The sequence below is a fragment of the Gekko japonicus genome, unplaced genomic scaffold (genome assembly GCF_001447785.1).
Source record: "Gekko japonicus isolate JY-2015 unplaced genomic scaffold, Gekko_japonicus_V1.1 scaffold4916, whole genome shotgun sequence".
In the NCBI taxonomy this organism is placed as follows: Eukaryota; Metazoa; Chordata; class Lepidosauria; order Squamata; family Gekkonidae; genus Gekko; species Gekko japonicus.
In genome coordinates, this window is record NW_015166585.1 from 35,411 (window position 1) to 54,551 (window position 19,141).

General features: G+C 48.7%; 1 protein-coding gene across 1 annotated transcript in view; it reads left to right on the forward strand.

The window, feature by feature from the left end:
• LRRC6 (leucine rich repeat containing 6) overlaps positions 1 to 16,692 on the forward strand; it is a gene marked incomplete at its 3' end in the record, with an annotated part of 42,044 nt that extends 25,352 nt beyond the window's left edge. Inside the window, exons 7-10 of the mRNA XM_015412372.1 lie at positions 1,435 to 1,512; positions 9,552 to 9,617; positions 10,228 to 10,378; positions 16,588 to 16,692. Coding sequence (XP_015267858.1) covers positions 1,435 to 1,512; positions 9,552 to 9,617; positions 10,228 to 10,378; positions 16,588 to 16,692 — 400 coding nt within the window. The remainder of the gene's footprint in view (positions 1 to 1,434; positions 1,513 to 9,551; positions 9,618 to 10,227; positions 10,379 to 16,587) is intronic.
• Between the last annotated feature and the right edge of the window lie 2,449 nt (positions 16,693 to 19,141).

A 19,141-nucleotide genomic window follows, 5' to 3' on the forward strand; every position in this document is an offset into this window, starting at 1 on the left:
GCAGGCCGGTATATATGCACAGAAAACCCACCACCAAAACACACCCCCTACTTCCCTATAGTCTATATACAGTAGCCGAGAGTCCCATAGGCTCTCGGCTGCGGACCTGGCCCTCTGATAGGCGCGGGCTAGGATCCGCTCAGCTATTGTTCATGGGGAGCGAAGCTTCAGGCTTTTGCATGACCGCATGGCCCAATGGTCGCGCACGTGGTAATGGCGGAGTACATTACAAGAAGCATGAGGGGGTTGTCCCTATAGGAGAGACCTGCAGAGACATGTGTCTCCATGGAAGGCCATGTGTAGAGAGGAAGAGGACAAAGCAAGTAAGAGAGGAGGGGTCAGAGGGCAGCTCCCAAGTTAAGACAAAGAGAGGCATCTATCCTATTCAAGGGGATAACACCTATACACCCTTAGAGTGATGTAGCGCCCCCCAGTGTCTAGGCATGCTGAGTCACTCACTCCAACAATGATGACACGTGGAAGGGGCAAGCAGGCCCACCCCCAGCCATTTCTAGAAGAAGAGAAGAGATTGGATTTATACCCCGCCCTTCACTTGGAGTCTCAGAGCGGCTCACAAACTCCTTTCCCTTCCCCCTCCCTACAACAGACACCCTGTGATGTGGGTGGGGCTGAGAGAGCTCTGACAGAAACTGCTCTTTTTCAAGGACAGCTGTGCCAGAGCTTGTGACTGACCCAAGGTCACACCAGCAGGTGCAAGTGGAGGAGTGGGGAATCAAACCCGGTTCTCCCAGATTAGAGTCCACGCACTTAACCGCTACACCAAACTGGCTCTACTGGCAAAAAGAACACAGGAGGGAAGCGTAAGGTCCCTCTCCTCCTGGCAGCATTCCAGAGCTGACAGAGCAATGAAGCCCTTTGAAGGTGAGTTCTCCCTGATTGTACCTGTGACTACAAGATGGGTTAGGCCCCCCATGATCAGCGTCACACGTATCAATTGTATTTTGGCCCTGAGTTTGCACAGTAAGGAAACCTGTGCCCAGATCCGAAGCACCATTGCTTGGAAGCCACTCCCAGTAATATTAGATGGATATTTTCAGACAAGGATGTTAAAGAGGAATTCCAGCTGCTGATGAGAATCTATGAAATGGCTTTCTGGAAAGTTCCTGAGCCCCCAAGTCTGTGTATTTTTTTGAGCATGGGATGAGAAACTTCTCTGTCTGAACTGGGATTTGGTAGCCAGGACTTGTGCTCTCGGGAGCTGTCTGTAGTTTTTAACTTTTACTGGCATTTCTGATTTTCAAATGACACATTTCCTAGCATGAAAGTAAGGAAGGGTTGTTTTTTTTTAATGTGTTTTAATCAAAAGCTATGGGCTTCCTCTTGTCTTTCCTTTTCTTTCTTTGTTGCCTCTCAGAAGGGATTGAAATGCAAAATCAAAAACCGCTGCTCCTTTCCCCCCCCCCTTTTTGACAGAGAACAAAACAAGAAAGAGAAGCCGCCGAGGACTTTGATCACGCCCGAAGGAAGAGTTCTGAATGCGAATGCTCCCCAGTACGTATGGAGAAACTGTCATCTTGGAGAGTGAGCTGCTTTTGAATGAGGGGCTCGGTTATCTGATGAAGGATTTCGATAATTCGCTAGTCAGAACAGCTTTGTCAGATTCCAAAAAAGAGTATTTTTTTCCATTTAAGGTTTGCTGTGCTCAGGTTAAAAGTATGCTCCAAAGCTGGAGATTGAGTATATGATCAAGTAGATTCTTCAGTGGTCAAAAAGAGCAAGAGTCCAGTAGTACCTTAAAGACTAACAAAATTTGTGGCAGGGTATGAGTTTTTGTGAGTCACTGCTCACTTCTTAAATGATCAAGGGGATGGAATACCTTCACTGTGAAGAAAGGCTAAAGAGGTTAGGGCCCTTTAGCCTGGAGAAAGGACGATTGAGGGGTGAGGTTGACAAAATTATGCGTGCGACAGAGACGCAATACAAGAATGCGACAGAGATGCAATACAAGAAGTGGGAGGGCTTCTAGTGTCCTGGCCCCACTGCTGGACCTCCTGATGGCACCTGGTATTTTTGGCCATTGTGTGACAGAGTTTTGGATTAGATGGGCCTTTGGCCTGATCCAACATTGGTTTCTCTTATGTTCTTATGTTCTTAACTCATGGGCACTTAATGGAATTTAGGAGCAGCAGGTTAGATAAAAGGAAGTACTTCTTCGCCCAAAGAGTAATTAACACATGGAATTCACCGCTACGAGCTGTGGTGGAGGTTACAAGCATAGACAGTTTCAAGAGGGGGTTGGATAAACATATGGAGCAGAGGTCCATGAGTGGCTATTAGCCACAAGGTATAGATAGGAACTCTCAGTTTGGGGCAAGGGATGCTCTGTATTCTTGGCGCTTTGGGGGGCAACAGTGGGAGGGCTCCTAGTGTCCTGGCCCCACTGCTGGACCTCCCGATGGCACCTGGGTTTTGGCCACTGTGTGACCCAGAGTGTTGGACTGGATGGGCCATTGGCCTGATCCAACATGGCTTCTCTTATGTTCTTATGACTTGTCTGAGGCTGGCTGGCCCCTTCAGAGACCTTGTTGGTGGAATCATGGGTAGGAAGGTGACCCTGACGTCTATAGCAGTCCGCACAGCTATCAGGCATTTGTACTGCAAGCCGAGTCCCAGGCTACTAAAGGAACGTGGAACTTCTCATTATATGTTTGTGACGATTATCCAACCGACCCTAGAATACACCAGGCAGCCTTCTGTTAAAAGGGTGGGGGTGGTGCAGGAGAAATGGATGAGGATGAGCGCTCAAAAAATAATTTGCCTGTTGTTTTTTTTTAGTTCCGAAAGCTCACTCTGAGCCCCTGTGCTGTAGTGGTTAAGAGACCCAGGTTTGAATCCCCACTCGCGCCATTGGAAGCTCAGTGGACGACCTTGGGCCAGTCACACACTCTCAGCCTAACCTACCTCACAGGGTTGTTGTGAGGATAAAACGGAGAAGAGGAGAATAATGTCAGCCGCTTTGGGTCCCCATGGGAGAGAAAGGCAGGGGATCAATAAAAAAATAATAATTGCAGAGCCGATCCCTTAACGTAAATTTCCCTTTCTCTTAGAAATGCTCCTACCTTGCAGTTTGGTGTAGTGTAGAGCCAGTTTGGTGTAGTGGTGAAGTGCGCGGACTCTAATCTGGGAGAACCGGGTTTGATTCCCCACTCCTCCACTTGCACCTGGCTGGATGACCTTGGGCACGCCGTAGTTCTGGCACAGCTGTTCTTGAAAAAGAGCAGTTTCTGTCAAGAGCTCTCTCAGCCTCACCTACCACATAGGGTGTCTGTTGTGGGGAGGGGGAGGGAGAGGAGATTGTAAGCCGCTCTGAGACTCCTTCGGGTAGTGAAGGGCTGGGTATAAATCCAATCTCCTCTCCTCCTCCTCCCCCCAGATAATATAGCCTTCTGTGTCTCCCTTTTTACTTATTTATTTTACTTAGTCCAGATTAGCTACTTAAAAAGCCTCCACCAATGTTCAACCCCATTTTAGCACCATTCTGCATTTGCCTTCCACTCTGGGTTTTCTCAGTGTTCGAGTCGAGGCGATTTAAGTCCGCAGCAAAACGGCATCCAAAAAACCTGGGGGCAACGGCGGGCTGAAACCGGGCCGACCACTGAAGGGAGGTAACATAATGCAGAACGGGGGGGGGGGGGGGAACCCAGCCACATTTTAGGAAGGATGTTGACAAGCTCGAGCGTGTCCAGAAGAGGGCAACTAGGATGGTGAGAGGGTTGGAATCCAAGTCTTATGAGGAAAGGCTGAAAGAGTTGATTATATTTAGCCTGGGAAAGAGAAGGCTTAGAGGGGACATGATTGCAGTCTTCAAGTATTTGAAGGGCTGTCATGTAGAAGATGGAGCAGATCTATTCTCTCTTGCTCCGGATTGCAAGACTAGATCGAATGGGTGGAAATTACAAGGGAGTTGTTACTGGCTAAATATCAGGAGAAACTTCCTAACTGTAAGAGTGGTTGAGCAGTGGAACAGACTGCCTTGGGAGGTGGTGGACGCTCCTTCACTGGACGTTTTCAAGTGGAGGCTGGATGACCATTTTTAGGGTATGTTGTAGAACTATCTTTCGGCTGTGCTCCTGCAGAGTGCAGGGGGTTGGACTAGATGACCTGCAAGGTCCCTTCCAGCTCTAACATTCTATGATTCTATTGGGGGGGGGGGACGGAATAAAAAGAAGGCCAAATTTGATTTTAGTGCAGAATTGATTGGAGGACATGGATTACAAGGAGAGTACGGAAAGGGCCATAGAGACCAACGACATCTTTGCATCCTGCCTAAGAGCCACAAGGGGAAAGCAGAGCAGCGGTAGAAAAACAAATCCCAGCGTTTGACAACAGTGCCTCGCAAGAAACTCGTCGCCATTATCGATGTCTCGCCTTTGTTGTAAAAATGTGTTGACAGCTGCGCAAAAATTAGAATCGCTTTCTCGTTCAGGGGAAGACAAGCAGGCAGTACCTTAAAGGGTTGCATCGACAGGTTGGATCGGTGGCTCTGAGAGTTGAAAACGCACAGCGAAGAAATGTCTAAAGCTCCACAGACTTAATGAATGACCTACTGTTCTCTTTGTGCAGCGGATTAATGCAGCCAGATTTTGGTCGACCATTTGAGGTTGAGGAACAGCACAAGCCGCAAACCTTGTCCGGTGATTAATTTCGCTGTAACAAGAGGAAGCAGAAGCTGCAGTGGCTACAGTACCTTTGCTCAGATATCAAGTTCCCATTCCTTCTAGTGCAGTTGCGGATGCTATGGTTTTATGGCCCAAGGTCTTTTTTCCTTTGTCAGGTTTCTCGATCCCTGTTAGGTTTTCTTGTCTCTGATTTGTTATCCTTCTCCCAGCGTCCCACACTTTCTTTCAAGCACAGAAAACTGCTGTGTTATAGTGGTTTAGAAGACTGGACTAGGGCAGGGGACCGTAGTGTGGTGCTGATGCACATCATGGCCAATGTTCCCTCTAAGGTGTGGAGTCGTGTGAGCAAAAATTCTACTTTGTGAGCTGCTAGCATTAAAGTTGTGAGCCAGCGATTTGGCTACTGCATACATTAGTTTGCTCTGGAGCCATCCTTCCTGAGCGAAGACAAAAATGTGTGAGCCAAAGGCTAAAAAACGGTGAGCTAGCTCACACTAACTCAGTTTAGAGGGAACACTGATCATGGCACCAGCTAATACCTTTCCTGTAGCACCTTAACGACGAACAAAATCTGTGGCAGGGGATGAGCTTTTGTGAGTTACTGCTCACTCAAGTTCTGAGGAAGTGAGTAGTGACTCCTAAAATCTCATGCTGTTGTTGTTGCTGTTCAGTCGCACATTCGAGTCCGACTCTTCGCAACCCCATGGACCAGATCACGCCAGGCCCTCCTGTCTCCCGTCGTCCTCTGAAGTTTGCTCAATTTCATCGCTGTGTTATAGTGGTTTAGAAGATTGGACTAGGGCAGGGGACCATAGTGTGGTGCTGATGCACATCATGGCACCAGCTAACACCTTTTCTGTAGCACCTTAACGACTAACAAAATTTGTGGCAGGGGATGAGCTTTTGTGAGTTTCTGCTCACTCAGAAGTTCTGAGGAAGTGAGTAGTGACTCCCGAAATCTGATGCTGTTGTTGTTGCTGTTCAGTCGCACAGTCGAGTCCGACTCTTCGTGACCCCATGGACCACATCACGCCAGGCCCTCCTGTCTTCCGTCGTCCTCTGGAGTTTGCTTAACTTCATGTTCGTTGCATCCATGACACTGTCCAACTATCTCATCCTGTGCCGTCCCCTTCTTCTTTGACCTTCAGTCTTTCCCAGCATCAGGATCTTCTCCAGTGAGAGCTCCCTTCTCATTTGGTGGCCAAAGTATCTGAGCTTCAGCTTCAGTATCTGGCCTTTCAGGGAACAGTCAGAGTTGATTTCTTTTAGGATTGACTGGTTCAATCTCCTTGCAGTCCAAGGGACTCTCGAGAATTTCCTCCAGCGCCATAATTTGAAAGCATCTATTCTTTGGCACTCAGCCTTCTTTACGGTTCAGCTCTCGCAGCCGTACATTACTTCTGGGAATACCATCACTTTGACCGTACAGACTTTTGTTGGCAGGGTGATGTGTCTACTTTTTATTATGCTGTCTAGGTTTGCCATACTGGGTTTGCCATTCTAGTGCTACAGAAAGACTAACATGGCATAGGCTCTTTATTATAACGTTCAGGGAGAAACCTCAGCACTGTGAATTTGGGGGCTTCCAGACTTTATGTTAAGAGACAAGGTTGTCTTCAGCATTTCAAATAGCAAGGTCAAGGGACAGCTCCTGGAAAACTAGGGATTGTCAACTCCAGGCTGGGAAATTCCTGGCGATTTGGGGGCGGGACCTGAGGAGGGCGGGGTTTGGGGAGGGGAGGGACCTCAGCAGGGTATGATGCCATAGAGTCCACCCTAACTTAGCGGGTTTTAGAATTCACATTCGTTTTGAGCAGCATTTTTCTTCAGCTGAACTATTCCCTGTCATCTGGAGATCATTTGTAATCCTTGGAGATTTCCAGGCCCTGCCTGGGGGTTGGCAACCCTACTTAAAACCCCAATTTAATTCTGGCTCAGGCAGTTAATATTTGCCAAGCAAAGGCCCTCAACAGAGCTCAAGCATCTGCCATGACTGTGGAACCCAGAATTCTAGCAGTTCAGCGCAGGAAGGAACAACCCAGGTAACCCTCTAAGTAAGTGGGTGGGGCCAGGTGTGACTTTGGCCCAGCAAGGCATTTGATTGGCCACTGGAGATTTTATTGGCTGTGCAGACTTTTAAAAACATTGCTTCAGCGGCTGCTACTCCCACAGCACAAGGATCTTCACTGTGTGATTGAATGTAAGCTGCGGCAGCCATTTTGAGAATTCAGAATTCCAAATGTGCTTGTTCAGTGTCAGGTATCTTGGATGCTACTTTTGGGCACACGTAGGGGTTTGATTGTGTAAAGGACTCCACACACCTGAGCTCGGTCAGAATTCCAAAGGTGCCCACAGGTACAAGAAGGTTGGGGGGCCCTGGATGAGGGTCTGGGAGATCCAGATTCCCGACTCTGGATGGAAGCTCTCAGCCTAACCTACCTTACAGGGCTGTTGCGAGGAGAAAATGGAGGAGAAGACAAAGATGTAAGTTGCTTTGGGTCTCCATTGAGGAAGAAGGCAGGGTTGAAATGAAGAAAGTAAATTATAAGAGGGAGAATTTGAACACCCTCGGGTTTTTGTTTTTTTTTAAATCAAAGGCCCCAGTCACACGGGCTGGATATCACGGGGGGAGGCATGGCTGTTTGCCCCGGAGCGAACTACCGCGCGGCAGTGGGATCAGACATCCCGTGGTTGAGGGGGAGGGGCCGATCATACGTCACTCCTGCGGCGTGGCAAAGAAGCGGATTGGCGGGTGTTTTTTTTTATAACCCAAGTGTTTGCATGCTCCGTTGGGTGCTTGTGCGCATCCCATGGAGACTTGGAAAAAAAACCCCTTTTTGCAACGGGACATGGGCGGGCGCTGGATGCCACCGGAAACGTGATCAGATGCCCGCCCTTGCCCCGCGGTTTTCGGAAACTAGTACCTCGGAGGTACTAGTTTTTTACCCTGCATCTTTGGTGGGAAGCCTCGGGTTCGCCACGGGAGCTCTACGCTTCCCAGATGTGGAGGTGTGATCGCGCCCGGAAAATCCGCCTATCTTCCGTCTCTGTAGCGTGGCTAATGCTCCGTGTGACCGCAGCCAAAGTAAGGAAGGTGTGCTTTCTCTAATTGGATTGATTTGTGTAGTTTATGGTAATTGTTCACCTTGTGGTGTCGTGTCACCAATTTTTGAGTTCTTCTACTCACCTCATTCCCAGCATAACTCTCTCAAGATGTTGAGAAGGTGTTACATGAGGAGGCCTCGCGGGATTATCCACCCAGCGTGGTTTTTGAATGTGAGATAACGGCTGTGATTGTTTTCCCCAGGCTGAAGACAGGTAGAGAAGGGTGTGGAGGATCTCTGTATATAATATGCTTTCCAGACGTCCCATGAATGGCTGCCTTTCAGAGATTGCAGCTGATTCCGAAAAAGCATCATGGTGCAGAAGTAGGCTTGCCAGCTCTGGGCTGGGGAATTCTGGGAGATTGTGGGGGTGGAGCTTGGGAAGGGCGGGGTTTGGGAAGGACAGGGACCTCCGTGGGGTACAATGCCATAGAGCCCACCCTCCAAAGCAGTCATTTTCTCCAGCGGAACAGATTTCTGAAGTCTAGAGATCATTTGGCCATCTGAGAGATGGCCAGGCTGTACCTGAAGGTTGGCAACTCTACTGAGCTCAGATATGTGGAGTCCTTCACGTAATCAAACTCCTACATGTGCCCAGCCCAGTGAATCCTTTACTGGGGTGATCTCATTCCGAAAGTAGCGTCCAAGACACCTGACATCAAACAAGCGATACGGCTTGCCCAGAGGACGTTTGGATTTGTGTCTCTCCCACGGCAGCCCATCCCCCTTTCCCCCCAAGTCACATAACAAACTGTCTTTGAAACCGAGTTATACTATGGGATGGGAAAGGTGCTGTTTTTCAAGAGAGAGAAAAAATATCCCTCCGTAAAGCAGCTTTCTGGGTTCCAGGCTAAAGTCATACAATTGGAGGTACCTTAAGGTTGCAAGGCCCGCTCCTCCCTCCAAAAGGGGGATTTGGGGGGGCATTCCAGGGGTGGGCGGGGATGCCCCCCAAGCACGACCACCGGCCTGGCCGTCCCTCTCCCTCCCCTGTTGCCAGATTTAAAGGGCTTCCTCGGATCAGAGGGGACCACGTGGCCCACCGATCAGCTGGAGGGCCCTTTAAATCTAGAGGGGGCCCCAGTCGTGGACTGCACGCTCGGCTTGCAAAAAGACCCTTTAACGGATCTTTTGTGAGTGGGGTGGGGGCCACAGTGCACAGGGCTGGGGGAAATCAGATTGGAGCCCCCAAAAGCAGGGGAGGGGGGCTGGCAACCCTGGGACCCCCTAGCTTAGAGAATATCTGAAGTGAAACTGAACAGACAGTGTCGATCGAAACATGGCCCAAATACTGAAGAGACTGGTCTCCCGAATGAATAATTCATCATCTGTAACACTCTCTGAAATATTGTCACTTAAAAAAACCTGCATAATGCTATTCCTTTCCATGTAGATAACAGATAATGTAACTATTTCCCTGTTAGTTTTGCTGCCAGCAGGTGTCTCTCTTCCAGCATAACATAAGAACATCAGAGACGCCAATGTTGGATCAGGCCAACACTCTGTCACACAGTGGCCGAAAATACCAGGTGCCATCAGGAGGTCCACCAGTGGGGCCAGGACATAAGAAGCCCTCCCTTTAAAAAAAACCCCCAAACCGAGTTTGTGCAGAAGGCTTCGTTCATGCTTGTACTGTTAGCACCCCCCCCTGGCAATTCAGAATACAATTTGTGCACTTCTAGAGGTATCCTGGATCTTGTTAACGAAGCCACACCTGTTAATGAAGCCATGCCATCACAGACCTCTAACAGTTGAAGAACTTCATCCCGTCCTTCTAAAAGTCCATACGCTTTCTTTCTGTTTCTAGGCTTCCTTTCTCCTTGAAAGATGACGAAGAAAACAGCCAGTTCGTTTTGGATCTTGCCGTTTACAGGTCGGAATGTCGTCGCTAAGTCTCTGTTAGTGCCGGTAGTGAGTGGGGTTAGAGTTGGCAGGTCTGGGTTGGAAAATACCTGGAGACTTTGGGGGTGGATCTGGGAGAGGGCGGGGTTTGGGGAGGGGAGGGGCCTCAGCATGGGACAATGCCATAGAGTCCACCTTTCAAAGCAGCCATTTTCTCCAGGGGAGCTGATCTCTGTTAGCTGGAGATGGGTTGTAAAAGCGGGATATCTCCAGACCCCACCTGGAGGCTGGCAACCCTAAGGGGGGTGAGGGTAGGGTTGAAAGCTCCAGGTTGGGAAACTCCTGGAAATTTGGGGATGGAGCCTGGAGAAGACAGGGACCTCAGTGGGGTACAATGCCATAAAGAGTCCACCCCCTCAAAGCAGTCATTTTCTCCACCTTTGTAGTCTGGAGATGACCTGCAATCCTAGGGGATCCCCAGGTCCCACCTAGAGGCTGGCATCCCTAGTGATTTTCAAATATTTGCACATCTGCTTTGCCTGCTTTGTTGGACGCAGCCTAATCTCATCATGTATCGACCATCCTGTCCTATGATATAAACGTGTAGTGGTCTGGCAACGTTCTATGCTTGGCAAAATCAGTTCGCTGCCTGACGTGCCCATCAGAAGGCACTGCCTCCGTTGGCTGGCTGCGTTGCTGAGTCCCACCCACAGCAGCGACGGCGAGTCTCTCAGCCTCAGTCTGCTGTCACCAGACCGGCAGGCGGAGGATCACCACACCGACTGCCTCGAAGTCTGGGAGCGGGGCAAAAGGCCAGAAAACTTCACAAATCTGTGGCGGCCAGGCGGGGGGTGGGGGTGGCGCGCGGGGTACTCACACGCCGACGGCTTTTCAGAGCCGGCTTGCTCACCCTCCCCGCAGCCGTGGGGAAGTCGACCAAGCCAAGGGAAGGAGAGGCAGTTTAAACCGCCTCCCCTCCCCTCCCAGAGCTGGCTCGCTCGGCCTCCCCACGCAACGGGCATGGGCGGGGGATGAGGCCAGGCGGCTTGGCCTGCCGGGGACTCGAGCAGGGGGCAGAGAAGGAGACCAGGGCCCACAGCTGCCCGGCTAAGCAGGAGAAGCCCCCCCGGCCCCTCCTGGCCTGACCGCCGATGCAGGCGAGCCAGGAAGGGGCCGGGGAGGATGAACGGGCAGGAGGAGCCACCCACGGCCCCCACCTCACCTGCCCGCCGAGCCAGGCAGCCCAGGAAGGGGCTGGGGAGAGCAGACAAGCACAAGAAGCCACCCACGGCCCCCTCCCCCTCCTGGCCCACCCGCTGGGGAGGCCTCCAAGAGGTCCCCCCCGCGTCCCGTCCCCCCCCGCCTGCCCAGGCCACGGAGCCAGGAATGGCGGGGAGGGGGCCCACCAGCCAATGCTGCAGGGCCCCGCACTCGCCCAGGCCCCCTTCCTAGAGCTCGTTGCATTTCTTTCCGCAACGGGCCTTTCTCCTAGTTCAGTGGTGGCGAACCTATGGCACGGGTGCCAGAGGTGGCATTCAGAGCCCTCTCTGTGGGCACGCGTGCCATCGTCCCAGCCAGGCCCAGACCTTCATTAAAGTGTCGAATTCTCTGCCAAATAATTTTAAGTAAATGAAAGCATTTGGGATTGCTTTCCTTACTTTGTTTGGATCATTTAAAGTCAATGTATGAGTTGTTTTTTCTAAAGTAAAACCTCAGTATTCAGGTTAAATTGCCATGTTGGCACTTTGCGATAAATAAGTGGGTTTTGGGTCGCAGTTTGGGCACTCAGTCTCTAAAAGGTTCGCCATCACTGTCCTAGTTGGTTTATAAATCCACATTGTCTCCACATTTTATTTATTTTTTTTAAACAATTTTATTGTACAGATATTAAAAAACAGATTAAATTTTTCATAACATTTCAATCTTTTCATATCCATTTTCGAATGTCTCCCCACCCCCCGTTACATGGCTTCCCACAGTGCGTTATCCCCCTTAAATTTTCATCTTAATCTTTAATTCTATATTTTATCATATTACAAACTAATCTTTCAGGTAACATTACTTAAATTCATCATTTCAATACTTTTTTTTTTTCCATTCTAATAACTATCAAAATTTATTAAAGTATTTTTAACATTCCATTTCACTTCTACATATTCTTTAAAGTCTTTCCACTCTTCATAGAATTCTTCATCTTCCTTGCCGTTAAGTTTCTTTGTCAATTTGTCCATTTCAACCATAAAGAGCATTTTTTTTATCCAGTCCCATATTTCTGGTACCACATTTTTATTATTATTATTATTTATTTATTTAACTTTCGATTTCTATACTGCTCTATCCCGGAGGCTCTGAGCGGTTTACACGGCTTATTAATACTCCTAACTAGGGCCACACAATAATTGGGGAAGGTGAGTGCCTACCAGGCACCCTGCCGGCTAGTTGTTCTTCCAGCGGCTCTTCTCTCCTCTGACTCCACATGGAATTGTCAGTATTAAATTGGTCTCACAGCACAGGCGGACCTAGCCGCCCAAGCCTCTCTCATCGCGAGGCAGCTAAACTGAGATGCAGTTGCAGATCATCTGATTTGATTTCATTAGGCTTTTATCAAGACTTAGGTTTCGCCTCCTCTACAGCAACCTCTTTGAGCCAGTGGGCACCTTGGGAATTCTGCCAGAGTGTGGTGGGTGCAGCCACAAAATGGCTGACACAAAACTGCCACTGCAGGAGGCAGAGCCAGTAGCAAAATGGCTGCCGCCAGCAGTTTCCCTTCACCCATACAGTGAAGGCCCTTGTTGCTGTGGTGGCCGCTGCTGCCAAAGCAACTTTTTAAAAAAATCTGCACAGCCAGTCAAATCTCCAGTGGCCAATCAGATTCTTTCTTTTCTTAAATGTTAAGAATGGAGCAGGGGAGAATATTGTAAGCCACTTTGGGCCCCCGTTGTGGAGAAAAGTTAGGTATAAATGAAGTAAGGTAAAGGTAAAGGTTCCCTTGCTTGAAAGCCAGTCGAGTCCGACTCTAGGGTTGCGGTGCTCATCTCCATTTCAAAGCCGAAGAGCCAGCGCTGTCCGAAGACGTTTTCGTGGTCATGTGACTGGCATGACTAAACACCGAGGCGCACGGAATGCTGTTACCTTCCCACCGGACTGGTACCTATTTATCTACTTGCAATTTCTTGCTTTCGAACTGCTAGGTTGGCAGGAGCTGGAACTAGAGACGGGAGCTCACTCCATCATGTGGCAACTTGGGTCTCGAACTGCTGAACTACTGACCTTCCACAGCCTGCAGTTCAGCGACTTAACCACTTGAGCCACCGCAGCTCCATAAATGAAGTAGAAATTAATAATTAAGAGAATTTAAAGGCCAAGAGCAGCCTCTGTTCCATAGCGCCTGTAGAGATCAGAAAGGTCAGAGAAAAAGAGAGAAACAAGGCTATGTGTTATTAGGATTGCCAACCTCCAGGTGGGGCCTGGGGAATTACAGCTCATCTCCGGACTACAGAGATCAGTCCCCCTGGATAAAATGGCTGCTTTGGAGGGTGGGCTCTATGGCATTTTAGCATGCTGAGGTCCCTCCCTTCCCCAAACCTTGTCCTCTCCAGACTTCCCACACAAATATCTCCAGGTATTTCCCAACCCTATTCTGAATTTGCCTAGAGATATAAGGCCTCAGAAGATATAGACTTGTCTTCACCCCTCCCCTCATGCTAGCAAACAGTAATATATGCGTGAAGCAAAACCTTATGAATTGGACTAGTTTACGCAGGGCTCTTTTTGTAGAAAAAGCCCAGCAGGAACTCATTAGCATAATAGGCCACACCCAACAGCAGAAACTCATTAGCATATTAGGCCACACCCCTGACAGCACAGCTCATTAGCATATTAGGCCGCACCCCCATGTTACCAGAAGTGTGGTCATCCAGCCACACCCACCTTTTGCTTCTTATTCTGTTTACCTTGTTTGCTGTCAAAACCCAGGGCTTTTCTTTGTAGCCGGAACTCCTTTGCATGTGAGGCCGCACACCCCTAATGTAGCCAATCCGAATGAGTTTCTGCTGTTGGGTGTGGCCTGTTATGCTAATGAGTTCCTGCTGGGCGTGGCCAACTTGGGAGCCAGCCGGAACTCCGTTCCTGTGCGTTCCTGCCCAAACATAGCCCTGCAGCAGAGTAAGGTGGAGGGCAAGGAGGCAGAATCCTGAGGTGGTAGAATGGACCATCTCTCCTCAGGTGACATGAGCATGCATTTGTGTTTATTTAAATCCTGCTGTCCCTCCCAGCTGGGACTCAGAGCGGCTTAGAACATTGCCCTCCTCTGTTCTCCCTCAACAATTGTACATTCAATGTACATTCAATGTACTAACTTTGGTACTTTGTACATTCAGTGTACTAATTTTGGTGCCGTGACTCACCATACTGACGTGATGGAGGCGGTGGGACTTGAGGAACGGGAAATGACATCACGAACGAAGGTGACACGGCTCTCAGTGGGGAGGTGGGACGAGAGAGAGGGAGAAAGGGTGCCGAAGGCGTATATGAAATGGAGTGAGGGAGAGGGACCTGGCAACTGTTCCCCAAGTCGTTTTGAGGACGCTTGGGAGTCATCAACACAAAAGCCGGTTTGGGGACCGAGAAGGGGTGAGCCATTCCTCTGCCCTTGAAGAGACTGTACAGGGAGAGGGGGCATAGGATGGAATTAGGCTCAGCCGCAGCGGTTCCCTGGGGTAGAGTTGTTTCCGAGCCCAGTTCCTCCCCCTCTGCAACTGCTTCCGGGTCAAGGGGGGTGCCGAGTCCTCCCCCTCCCCTTCAGAATGAACACTGCCTGGGTGTGCTTGGATTTGGCCCAAAGAAAGCTTTCTCTTACTTCCAACCTCCCCACCATTCATCAGAGTTGGCCGAATTGACCAACTATAGGCCGGTTTCAAGAAGGGGCAGATAATAAAGAGTCGATCGCCCTCTCGCCTTTCCCCTGCCGCTTAGGGTTGCTAACCTCCAGGTGGGGGCTGAAGGTTTCTCAGAGTTACAATTCATCTCCAGACTACATAAAACACCATTTCTTTGTTTGTTTGACACCAGTTTGGTGTAGTGGTTAAATGCACGGGCTCTAATCCAGGATAACCGGGTTTGATTCTCCACTCTTCCACTTGCACCTGGCTGGATGACCTTGGGCAAGCCGTAGTTCTGATAAGAGCTGTCCTTGAAAAAGAGCAGTTTCTGTCAGAGCTCTCTCAGCCCCACCTACCTCACAGGGTGTCTGTTGTGGGGAGGGGAAGGGAAAGGAGATTGTTAGCCGCTCTGAGACACCTTTGGGTAGTGAAGGGTGGGGTATAAATCCAATCTCTTTTATCTTCTTCTTCTCCTGGAGAAAATGGCCGCTTTGGAAGGTGGACTGCATGGCATTATACCCTACCGAGGCCCCTCCCCTCCCTAAACCCTACTCTCACAGGCTCCACCCTCAAATCCCCAGGTGCTTTCAAACAGAACCCGGAGCTCGCCACCCTACATGCAGTTCATTATAGATTTCTCTCCCAGTGGGTCTCCTAGTTCCAGCTCTAGAGAACAGTACAATTTCTCCCGGTTCTCGAAATCAAATGAAAGCGAAATGGGATTACCTACATCGAGAAATTTTGGTCAGGAGCTTTTGACCATCAGGGGTGGGGGGGAGCGTGGGGAGGTCGTCTCATTTGTTGCATAGAGTCTTCCAACAAGATGTTGCTTTCGTGTACACTCGCTCTCTGAGATGGAATTTTCATCTAGACAGGCTTTGGGACTAACCCTACCCACGTTCCATCCGTGATACGCAGACCATATATTACACTACTCTTGAAATTATGGTGAGTGTGTGTGTAAAGGTAAAGGTTCCCTTGCTCGAAAGCCAGTCGAGTCCGACTCTAGGGTTGCGGTGCTCGTCTCCGTTTCAAAGCCGAAGAGCCAGCGCTGTCCGAAGACGTTTCCGTGGTCATGTGGCCGGCATGACTAAACACCAAGGCACACGGAACGCTGTTACCTTCCCACTGAAGTGGTACCTATTTATCTACTTGCAATTTCTTGCTTTCGAACTGCTAGGTTGGCAGGAGCTGGAACTAGAGACGGGAGCTCACTCCGTCATGTGGCACACTCGGGTCTTGAACTGCTGAACTACTGACCTTCCACAGCCTGCAGTTCAGCGTCTTAACCACTTGAGCCACCGCAGCTCCGAGTGTGTGTGTACAAAAGTACAAATGGAATTTGCCTTTATCTGACAGTCCAGAAAGGCCCCCGAAATAGAGTCAAGTGTCGTTGCGCACCATTTTCCTTCCTGCCAAGCCCCATTTTAATTCAGGAAACATTGAGGTAAGCCTTTTCTGTGTGACAAAATTATCCCTAAGAGCTGTAATTTACAGGGAACAGAGAGCTGAACGTATATACCTTCTTCAAAAAGAACGAAAAGAAAATCCCCCTGCATCTTCCGCGTCCCTCGTTTTTCAGTTTCAAAAATGCAGCGGCGCCATTAAGCTGAGCCAAAAATTAGAAACTCCGTTTGTAATCATGCGACTAAATGCAGATTAAAATTACTTTAAGTCTTAAGTGGAGGAGCATAATTATTCTCATTTAGTTGCTAATATAATTTAAGCATGATGTCGTAACCTCCTTTAGAAATGTCACAATTTTTTTCCCCACTGGCAAAGCTGATGTCATACCCACATGTCTCTATCCGTCTATATATACACGCACACTTCATACTTAATACTGTAAATGGAGAATGTTTAAGATGCAAATCGCCCATTAGGACTGGTGGTAATATATAACCACAAGAGAAGGTTTAAGTCAATAAATCTTCTCAGATCAAAGACACGTAGCTGCATATTTTCTATCTAGGTCACATGTGTTTTATTCTACCACTTTAATATTTCATCTCCCCGTAAATCCACAAAAGTAAGTCTGGTAAACTGCGATGTTTTTTAAAAATGAATCGTAGAGCAAATGATTTATTTATTTGGCGCTGTCTCTCTCTCTCTCTATTTTAGCCTTTTCAGCTCGTCCTCCCTGCAGAAGTGAAACCAGACAGCAGCACTGCCAGAAGGTCTCAGACAACTGGACATTTGGTTATCAGCATGCCAAAGGTAGGAGAGGTATTCCCCACAGATGTTAAAACGTACTTGCCCGTGTGGTAAAACACCCCCACAATCCCTTGTTTCTGCCACGGATGACGAAAGATCTATTGGTGTAGTGGTTAAGAGCGGCAGACTCCACAATCCCTTGTTTCTACCATGGATGACAAAAGATCTATTCTGAAGGGCCTGGTCTTAAACCAGTTTGGTGTAGTGGTTAAGAGCGGCAGACTCTAATCTGGAGGGCCAGGTTTGATTCCTAGCGCATCCTTCATATGAAGCCCGCTGGGTGACCTTGGGCCAGTCACAGCTTTCTCAGAGCTCTCTCACAGGGTGTCTGTTGTGGAGAGAGGAAGGCAAGGCAATTATAAGCTGCTCTGAGACTCCTTTGGGTAATGAAGGGCGGGGTATAAAACCAACTCTTCTTCTTCTTCCTCCTCCTCCTTGTTTGTTTGTTTATTTATTTATTTATTCAATTTATACCCCACCCTCCCCGCAAGCGGGCTCAGGGCGGCTTACAGCATTGGCACCAATTGCCAATAAAACCATAAAAACATTATAAAACAGCACAATACAGATAAATTCAGAAAATCATAAGGTGCTATTAATTGTACAGTTCATTTCTTGCGGTGGTGTGCTAGAGATGTCTACAACTGCTGAATTCCGGCTCAGCGTTGAAGTTTAGACTCCAGTGTGGTGTAGTGGTTTAAGCACTGGGCTAGGATCTGGGAGACACAGATCCAAATCCCCATTCTGCCATGGAAACGTGTTGGGTGGCTTTGGGCCAGTCACATACCCTCAGCCGAGCCTACCTTACAGGGTTGTTGTGAGGATAAAACGGAGGACTGGAGAATGATGTAAGCCGCTTTGGGTTGCCTTTGGGGAGACAGGTGGGTTCTAAATTAAGCAAGTACAATCAGTCATTCTGTAACAACTTCTTCCCCTCCCCTGTATGTTCTCCCCTTCAGGCATTGCAGAGTTCATGATAAAATTGACCTTCATGACATCTCCTTCTGTCACCACGTGAGGACCTGGACACAAGCATGTTAGACTTGTGTTTCATGTGAATGATCTTGCTCCCCAAATTTCACTCCAAAATAGCCAAGCATAGGATGGAACCTTTTCCTCCGTGGTCTCTAGCTTCTGTTTTGGAAGGGGCTGGTGACTTAGGTTTTAAAAATGAGCCTAGACAACAGTGTGTCCAAATTGGGATACAGATCACTGCAATGTAATTTAGGGGGTTATGACTAGGGATGTGGGGGGAAAAAATTGAAATTGACATGAGATGTAAAGACAGAAAGACACTGGGATATGACTTAAGTTTTAAAAATGAGCTAGACAACAGTGTGTCCAAATCGGGATACAGTTCACTGCAATGTAATTTAGGGGTTTATGACTAGGGATGTGGGGGGAAAAAATTGAAATTGACATGAGATGTAAAGACAGAAAGACACTGGGATGGGAAGCCTAAAGCCTTGAAAACATTTTTCCCTTTAATGATTTAGGGAACAAAGTGAGGGGTGTGTGTGCTATTTTGGCAGTCTCCGGAAGCCTAACATCAAAATGGTGGCTGAGCCACATGGTCCCTCTGCAAACCACCAAACTTAAGAATCGCTTGGGATTGATCCATTCGGGGGACAGAGTGCAATTGGCACAGGACAGGCTTTAAAAAACTGCCCAGATCACGATTGGGGTGTAGGAACAAATTAGAAAATCACCAAGAGAAAACCACATAAATTTGCAATGAAGGGCAGGACATTAACGTAACTACGCAGCTGTGCTGGGGCATCAGCAAAAATACCCCCCCCCTCCCGATTCTTTTAAATTTAGTAGCACAAAACTAAGAAAGCTTTCCAGAGCTTCTGCCAGGATAGCACATACATTTGCAAGGAAGGGCAGGACATTAACGTTACTACGCAGCTGTGCTGGGGCATCAGCACAAATACCCCCCCCCAATTCTTTTCAATTTAGTGGCACAAAACTAAGAAAGCTTTCCAGAGCTTCTGCCAGGAGACTCCTCCCCCATACAAATTGCAGCCCTGTGCAAAGCATGGTAAAGTTGCGGCCGACTTTGCACAGGCACGCACACACACATATGTTGCCAACCATCACAGCTTGCAGTGCCAGTGGGTTTTCCCATGGATTCTGTACACTCATCATGTTCCCCTCATTTTTCATACTGGCCAATAACAATACGGAAAACAGAAGTCTTGTCAGTATCAACATTGGGTTCTCCCCTTTGCCTGCCTTCCTTTCTGTTCCCTTCCATTGGACAAATGGACAAATGAACGCTAAAATGCATGCGCAAAACCTGAACCACGAGGATTTAAATGGAAGGGGCGTTGCATGGACGTTACTGCACAGTTGTGGTGGGGCAATTGTGTAATTTATATATATACAAGAGGGGGACCCGCGATACTCGCGGGGGGGGGGGAAGAGCTCCGTCTCCTCCATCCCCCCCCCCGCTCGG